Below are 9,310 nucleotides of genomic sequence, written 5' to 3' on the forward strand. Positions count from 1 at the left end.
ATCAGTTTTATGGAAATAGTTACCCACATCTTTAATTACACCAGGACTCTCCAACCTACGGCCCACGAACTAATTTTGTATAAATCGTCTGCGTTATTATTCAATTCAGAGCAAGGCTAAACTTAAGCAGCGGAACTTCCCTTAACGCTAAACACACAACATTCGGTAAAATTCAAAAATGCATTTATTTCATTTTATCAGGGGCGTAAGAAAAGAAATGGTGTCCAGGTCCGGACCCCTAGTTTGAAGCTCAAAAGCAATTTATTACCTACTATGAAATATAAGTTCCTTCAAAATTAACTCCTATAATGAAAATTAAAGTTTTTCTCTTGTTTGAAATATGCTTTTCACTATCTAACTCAATTTTATGTATGTATGTCTATGTAACATTTGAATCAAAATATGACTGGATCTATCTCAATTTCAAGTAGCCGAGTTACACTACTTGAATGAAATATTTACTGTCGGAAAAGGATTAAAAATTTGAAAGTTGAATTCCTTCCACTTTTAAATCCTTCCTTGCAGAGAATGTTCGTAAAAATCATAAAAACTGTTTGGATTGATGAATTGGCTCAGTAAAGGAAAAAAAGAGTAAATAATTTATAGTAATATTCCATGTTCAAATGAGAAAATATATCAATCCAAACAATTTTTTGAATTTTTTCATTCAATCTCAAACGGTGTGTATGTGTGTTTTTTATTTATTTATTTTTAAAAAGTAGTGATGTAGCAACTACATTTCAAAAGTAGTTGTAGTTAACTACATTTGTACTCAAGTAGTTGTAGCTCACTACAAAAAAAATGTAGTTTTTTCCAACCACTGGATCAAAGCATATTTTTTTCATTTTTCACGAAAAATGGCCAATTTTTGAAGTACGATATATTCTAAACTATTGGTCTTACATAGCGCTATTTTAGCTTAAATTGTTCAGAATTTATTGTACTTTAAAACTGGTAATGTACTCACATTTATTTCACAAGTTGCATAGTTTAGGAGTTAGAAATCAAAAACTAAAAAAAGTCTGGAAATTTCGCAGTTTTTCGCAAATTACAGAACGAGCACAGGTTTTCGAAAACTGCAAACTTAGGTTTACACTACTCTAACTGACCCAAACAACATGTTAAAAAATCAGAACTAAATCACACTTTGCGATTTTAATGTCTAATATGACTGCACTATAAACTTTGTTTTTCATCCTATATTTTTTTGAAAAATGTCATATATTTTGTGAATTAGTCGCCGTGATCCCTGTGACCTTCAGAGGCACAAGTTTTGTCCTTGTTATGGACTCACCATTCTGGAATAGTCAATAGCCAAACTGGAGGCAGACTCATGAGTCCATAACAAGGACAAACTGCAGTCTCTGGATACCATAATTGGGCTGTCGATACATTGAATGCAGGGTTTGAAATAGAGCGCGGGATTGCGCGAAACGCGCATAAAATAGGCAAATCCCGCGCAATCCAAAGGTCCATGCGGGATTTTCCCCCGTAAATTCTTAAGTTCGATACCGAACCCCAGACCGGGAAAGCGGAGAAGATAAAAAAAATTTCAAAATCCATTTTCATTTTGGAAAGATGGAAAAAATTTAATAAAGCGTCCGTCAATTCAAAGCAATGCAAGTTACATCGGCGAATTCCGATTTGCCGGCATCAACGAATTCCGATCCGCCGACATCAACCGATTCCGATCCGCCGACATCAACTGATTCCAATCGTTCCGGTTCCGATCCACCGACATCAACCGATTCCGATCCGCCGGTCGAAATGCGATCCGAAAACTGCTGGAAACGACAGTCCGTTTTCAATAGGTATATAGGCAATTTTTTACTTTAACTTTTTGATCGTCTAAAAAAGTCTTTGTTCTGTAAAAATATTATTCTAATCAATGGGAACCGAACGTCATTCGGATGGTTAGATCCAGAAAATGGTATATTTAAAAAAATAATTGAGTATGTGTATGTTAGTTGTAAAATATTTTATTAAAAATGAAATAATAAAATAAAATTGCAAAACTATTGAATAATTTTTTGAAAATAGGGTTGATATTGCACTAAAAAATTATAATTTAAAAATGAATAAATGGAAAATAAAATATAAAAATGATTTATTAAAAAATTCTAAACAAATTGTCAGAACTTATAAAAATTTTCCCCCAAATTCAAAAAATCCCCCCTGGAATCTAAAGTAAAGGGGGACATTCCCCCCTAGAAATTGAACCCTATTTCTAACCCTGATTGAATGTATTTCTGCTTTAGCCCTGACTTCAGGGCAGTAGCATACCGGTTAAATAATAAATCGTAAAACATGATGCTCAAACTTTTATTCCTGTAGGTTGCCGGCTGCTCGCTCGCAAGAAAAAAGCTGGAAGTGGCTATTCCTGTCGTCAGTGCCCTTGCAAAGAAGTGTCGGAAAAAGGGACTTGTGCTCACATGAACAATAACGCTACAGAGGATGAAAACGCATGTAGATGTGGCAGAAATTGCGTTGGAAAAAATCAATGTGCACAGCGTGTCAACAATACATCGGTCTATAGATGTGACTTTTGCGCTCAAGTCTTCATCAGCATGAGCTTGCTGTCTGTACACAGACGCAACCATTTACAACAAAAAAGTTTTACATGCCCTTACTGTCCCAAACAGTTCTGTAGCGTGATTGCATTTAATGAACATAAAAGTACTCACTTGGAAGATAAAAAATAAATTATATTGATTTAAAAATTAGTATTTGTTTTAGTAGAAGTTTGTTTTCTGATTAGTTTTACCCAATATCAGCAGAATGTGTCCTATATAGAGGGGTGAATCATGTTCTGTTCAAAAATTGAAATAATTTTGCTGCAGGCTGCAAAAGCTTGAAGAGAGTAAGCTAACAGTTCTTAAATTTAAAACAATTAAAAAAAACTTTGAGAAGAGGAAGTGTTCATATAATTCTTAAAAACCATTAAAAAGACTTAACTTTTTTGTCTCACTTAGATCTTAAAAAAGACACAGAAAGTACTTTTCTTTTTTTCACTATTGTTTCTATTATTATTATTATTATTATTATTATTTTTGTAGCTCTGTGCTGGAAAAAAAATGCTCTCATGTTCGACTAGTCATTTAGAAGGGTGAGGAGAGGGTAAATGTCATTTCCCTGGCTATGAGAAATTAATATATTTTCATATTAGTGGGAGTGTGGTTTTTGTTACTTTTCGATATAATTGGCATGAAGTGCAGTCTTAAGTAAAAGAACTAAACACTCTTTATTATCTGGCTATTATAAATCTATGGAAAGAAAGAAAGGTATCAATCACAGGGTTCGTACGCTCCAGGAAAACCTGGAATTGTCAGGAAAAATGACATAGTTAAAAATGTCACGGAATTTTCCAATTTTGCCCCTCAAAAATTTTTTTCACAGGGAATTTCATTCCATGAAATCTAATCTTAGTTTTTATCGATGTTTCCTGAAAAAATTTGTAAAAATTTTGAAGCAAAATGACGGCAATGAAAAAAGAGGCGATCCAACAAAAAAAACTTCTGCAGTCGCCATTTTTGCCCATCAGTAGTTCCCTAGAAAAAAATTCCTCGGGTGAACAGGAATTATGCATAAATTCAACACGGGAGAAGACAATTTACTGCTTTGGAAGCACAAGCCTGAGGATGAGAGGTTCGATCGGGAAAAATCGTTCTTTGATTTTAAAGTCTTTTCAACTTAAGTGTGAAACGTAGCCGCCGTTTTTGGTTATTCACAAGATGGAAGTAGACACAATACTTAAATGCCTTAAGTTTCCAAAAACAAGGCAGAATTTTTTTTTTTTTTTTTGTGCTGAAAACTAATAAAAATAATGCAAAATATATTATAGATTTTTTTTTTGGATTTTTTAAAATAATATTCCTGGGAAATGGAGAAATTTTGTTCTCTTATAACTTTATCTTATCCCACCAATGTGCTAAAAATTTTCAACTCAATTGTAGTTTAATGAAGATTTATCATTTTTAAATTGTTTTTATGCTACAAATTCAAAAAATTATTCCTTAATTTTTGGCATAGCACCATATTTGGTCATTCACAAGATAGAAGAAACAAGACTTTTTATGTGCCTTAAGTTTCTGAAAATAGCATTGAATGTTTATTGTAATGCAAACTATTGAAACAATGCAAAATTTGCCCCTTTTTATCTCAAATAATTCATAATTTTTTTTCGAAAAACACAAAATTTTATCTTTAGTACATTTTTTTTTATCCTAAATGATTTAGACGCTTATGTGCTAAAAACTAGCTATTTTGTCTTAATTGTAGTTTTTTAAGGATTATTAATCATCTATAACTTTTTTTATGCTACAAACTCAAAAATCTACTTTTCTATCTTCAATTTTTCACTTAGTCGGCACATTTGGTTGTTTGGAAGATGAAAGTTGATGTAAATTTCCAAAAACGATTGAATGTTTATCTCAATTTAAACTATTGAAAGTAGCATAAAATGGGCAATAAATTATGAATTTTAAAAAATTATTTTCTGGAAAAGAATTTTTTTTTTATTTTAATATCTTTCAATATGCAAAAGAATGAACTGGTGATTATTGGCATTGGCCTATGATCCACAGATGTTGTTATTATGCATTATATATGGTATGCCGATTGATGCAGCATGTTAATCATATTTATACTGAAAAATAGCTTTGTATTTTACTCAATGTTTTGTGTTATATTCTAATAATACTAATAAGAAAATGAAAAGAAGTATTGTAAACCAAAAACGGATGCTAAAATATTGCTGCATGATTTCAGCAAAATGCTAAAATAAGTTGAAAGTAAATTTTATGAATCAATTACCCAACGTTTTGAAGCACGCTTCAAAACATTGGTTAATTGATTCATTTATTTTTCAGCACAAAGGTATTTATTCGTTATTAAGTTGAAAATACTTTGTTTTCAACAAATATTAAACAAATGAAAACAATTTTGAGCAAGATGTTAAAAGAATTGAAATTTTTTGATTAAAAAGAAAAAAAATTCCAAGATTTTTAAAAAAATTTGAAAGTTAAAGTTTCATTTCTTACGCGGTGCTACTTTTAATAATTTTAATTATTTTGAAAATATTGTTATTTAAACGTAATTTTGAATGAAGTGAGTAACCTGGAATTTTTTTAAAAACAACCTGGAAAAGTCGGGGAATTTTTTTTAACCACAAGTGTATGAACCCTACAATCAACATAGGTATCAAAGGATAATGAACACAAAGTCCGAGTTTTCAAATAGGAACCCCTATTTTTTACTACATAAATGAGTTTTTCTTGCTAAAAAACAGTCAGGATATTAAATTTCATTGCAAACTAGTAGAACAAAGGGAAAGGAGAGGTTCTTTGGACTCCCCCTGAAAATTTTTTGAAGTTTCAAAAATGTGATTTTTGTTTAGTGTTTCCCAACCTTTTTTTGAAGCCCTTTCCCCCCTTCTAAGAACTGACTGACACCAACCCCCCCCCTTGCCTTCTTTCTTAAAGAAAAAAAAAACATAACTTAGTTTTGGCAACCAACTAGGATATTGAAAATTCAGATACCTAATTTTAATTTAAAGTAAATCATGTATAATAAAGCAATTTCAACCATTGGCAGCTCCAAGGCAAGCCATGGCCCCTTCCGAGAGCGGAGTAAATTTTTCAAAAATGAAAGCTAGGTCTTGATTGTTCAAAAATTCTATCAAGTGTACCATCGTTTTTTGCATGGAAACAATTTTACTATTTTTAGTATTCAGCCTATCACAAAAATTTCTTGGGCAGAAAATTTATTTTACTTTATTTACTTTCAAAACTAATGTTTCATTAAGTGCAACATAAGTACTATTAATCTTTGTTCCCTGTGAACAATTGAAGACATTTCAAAGAATTATCATGTGTGTGTGTGTGAAATTAAGATATTTTTAAAAAAATCTCAAAATATTCCATGACTCAAAGAAAAAGCTTTTTAATCATAAGAACATTTTTGCGCTGAGAAAGTAATAATATTTAAAAATAAAAAAAAAGTTGCTCATGTGTGTCCCCTTGCCCCCTATTTACTTTATTCTCAAAGACTAACGTTTGAAATATGTGCGTCAATAGAGGGCTGCTTTTCAGCGTCTGTATTAGATGGACTGTTTCTGAAAATTAGATAGAGAATGAGCACTATAAGAGCAGAGCATGCACAACTTGCTGGCACCATGTATATGAAAACTTCAGGTGTAGTCTCAATTGTGAAGCTTATCGTAAAAGGTATCGCTAGTTCACCAAAGGCAGCACTACACAGTAAAATACCAGCTACTTTGTTCGTAACGCTGATGTATGTGCCAAACCACGCAACTACGGCCGGAAAAAAGGAAGCTGTTCCAATCCCGAACAGTACTGAGGAGAGCCATAATGCCCACACTTGGTTCGAAAAAGCCGTTAAGACCACAGCAGCAACAGATGTTACTATGATATCGTATATTATCAATGTCAAATTGGTAAATTTGATTGCCATAAAGACTGAGCAAAACCTAGAAATGGAAAATGCAGCCCAAAATGCCGAAGTGATGTAAGATCCAGTTTTTGTCGGCAGTTTCAGTTTTCCTTTCACAGCATATGGCGTTAGCATCTGTGCGTAACCAATCTCTGTACCAGTTTGAATGAATAACATCGCAAAAACCAGGCTGGTAGCTACAACGAAAAAGAACGGATTTTGCTTTATGCTACTCTTTGTCTCATCTTTTTCACTGTATTCATCTGTGGGGGATATCACAAAGGTTGACAGATAAAGCAGAACTACAAGAAATACAGCAGCACCCACAATGGAATATGCATACGTGATTTTTGGGACATTACCAAAAAACTCTTCGTCATGGAGTTGATCTGTTACATTATTGGTAAACGATGTGATGTTTTTGTAGTTAAAAGTTTCGCTTTGGAATTCATTGTAATTTCCTAGAAATGGTGCAGCAATCAGGGGAGCTATTAAACCTCCAAGTCCAAAAGTAAAGTGCAGGGCTTGGTAGTACGGGTCACTGTCTTTACCCCACAAATTGAGTAAGAAAACATTGCAACCTGAAAGAGAAGAATGTTTTTAGAACACATAAAACGTGCAAAACGTTCCAGAATCACTTTAAAAAGAGAAAAATATCACTTTAGAGAGCCACGTTAAGATTAAATTTATGAAAAATCTTTCTTTTGGTATAATTGTTTTAGAGTACGTTTTTGAAATCTCAATGTATCGTGAAATAATACATTATTATTACAGTGGACTCGAGCTACTATGCGATTCTACTTGCGTAAAATGGCTAGAACGTAAGTTTTTCACAAGTAGCAAATTTTAGAGCTAAGGCAAATTCTTCGCTCCCAACACAAAACATTTCGGTGGTTAATGTAATCGCGAGCATTCGGTTTAGATAATCCTCATATAGTATATAATAGTGAATTCACTGATAGAGTAACGCTCCTGACCTCATCAACACTGAAACTCGCGCCACATCATGATAATTTGATTATATTTTTTGGAAATTTTTGACATGCAGGGAAATGCTTCACTTTGACAAGACTGAACTGGAACTGGTAATTTGAATGATTGACTGGTATAACTGTCATTTAAGGAGAATGAAGAAACGAAAAATAATCAACAATGAATACTACCTACTGTAGTTCTTGGTTAATCCACTGGAATTAAGGTTAAAATTTCAACTATCAAAATATCACCCAACAGGCAATTCATTCAAATGTAGAAGCAATTTTCACCTGTCATACCATGATGGGGAATTTTCTAGTATATAATCATACCCCTCTGTTGAGTAGATATAATAATATATAATTATTGTACCTACTGTACAGTACTATTATAGTACTGCATTTTATTATTTTGTACTGTTTCATTATATACCTCTCTCTCCAATTGATTTTGTGCTTCGTAAAAATATTTTATGTTGAATAACGTGGTTTTTTTTCTTTCTGAAGTACATTTTAAATGCAAATCTTTGTGTAAAAAACAGCAAAGAAATTGGTTAAAACAGTTTGAGGGAGGTTTACAAATGTCTAAAATAATTGAGTATGATTATAAAAAAATTGTATGCATACTCTTTCCACAATGTGAAATTTCAACTTGCGTGAGGGGTCTACTAATTTTGAATGGGACTTTGTATAAGGGCATATCATAAGTAAATGGATCTGTACCTGGGAGGTAAAAACTAAAGAGCACTATGCACATTTTTTCGAAATCAGGGTCTAAGAACTATAGTATTCAATTTTTTATAAATTCAAATATTCTATTATAAAATAATTAGGCTCAATTTTTAATTGTAAACAAGATTGACGATAGAATACACCACTTTCTAGCATATTTCAAATATTGGTTCCAAGGTAAAAGGACTTTAAACACAATTCCGGGAAACTTTTCTTTTTGTGACAAAATGCCCTATACCTGCCAGGAACAGACATACATTTGTCAAAATTTTCTCATTTTAGTAAACTTTGAACAATTAAAGCTGCCTCTAAATTTAAAAAAAATGGTCATTTCAAATTTTATAATTAGCGGTACTTTTTTAGAATGAAAAGAAACATTCAGAGAATCAGTTTTTCAGAATTAGAACTACTATTTCTTTTTATTGTAAGTACCTATTCAGAATCCCACTATCGATATTAGATATCCTATGTATATTGAAAGTTGAAACAGAAGTTCGCTATAAATAAATAAAATAAGTGAGGACTCTGAGAAAAGGATTTTTATTTCTCGTTGCGCTCTTTTTTACACTGAAAAACAGCAAGGAAAATAATTTTACAAACCCCTATGTATTGGATAGTATGAAATATCAACTTACAAGTGTCAAAAGCTGCCATAGAAGCTCCGTTCAATACCATGATGGAAGTGAGAACTTCGAAACTTCGACTCCATGGAATTGCCAATATAGTGAGACATTCAAGTGATGCGCAGACTATCAAGATAAGCTGTTTCCATTTTATGGAATCAAAAATCATCCCTCCTATAAAATACAAGTACAGTAGATAAGACTACGTTTAGAAAAAAGATGAAAGCATTTGAATTTTAATGCCTTGAATTCAAATTAAGTTTATCACAATCACGAATTGCGATAGGAACCTACTCGTTGGATTTCTTGTTTCTACAAATGAAATGGAATGAAAATGGCCAAGAAATTTGCACCTGTCATATTATGACTGTTAGTTTTCTAAAATCGGTAAAAGGAGGTATATCCATAAAAAACGAAATGGTGATCAAGATGTGAAAATAAAGACAAAAATTTTATAGCCAATCCACCAGTGAATTTTTTATTACTAAGATTATTTACAGCGTATAACGCAATGAATTTTTATTTCTTATC

The 9,310-nt window shown here is 32.2% G+C and overlaps 1 protein-coding gene across 1 annotated transcript; it reads right to left on the reverse strand.

Moving 5' to 3' along the window:
* Nucleotides 1-6,039: 6,039 nt before the first annotated feature.
* Nucleotides 6,040-8,831, reverse strand: LOC129219805 (sodium-dependent glucose transporter 1-like). Its single transcript, XM_054854112.1, has 2 exons — nucleotides 8,792-8,831; nucleotides 6,040-7,031 (listed from the first exon to the last, which is right to left on the reverse strand). The coding sequence occupies exons 1-2, from the start codon at nucleotides 8,829-8,831 to the stop codon at nucleotides 6,040-6,042; spliced, it is 1,032 nt and encodes a 343-aa protein (XP_054710087.1).
* Nucleotides 8,832-9,310: the final 479 nt, after the last annotated feature.

This window comes from Uloborus diversus, chromosome 1 (genome assembly GCF_026930045.1).
Source record: "Uloborus diversus isolate 005 chromosome 1, Udiv.v.3.1, whole genome shotgun sequence".
Classification (NCBI taxonomy): domain Eukaryota; kingdom Metazoa; phylum Arthropoda; class Arachnida; order Araneae; family Uloboridae; genus Uloborus; species Uloborus diversus.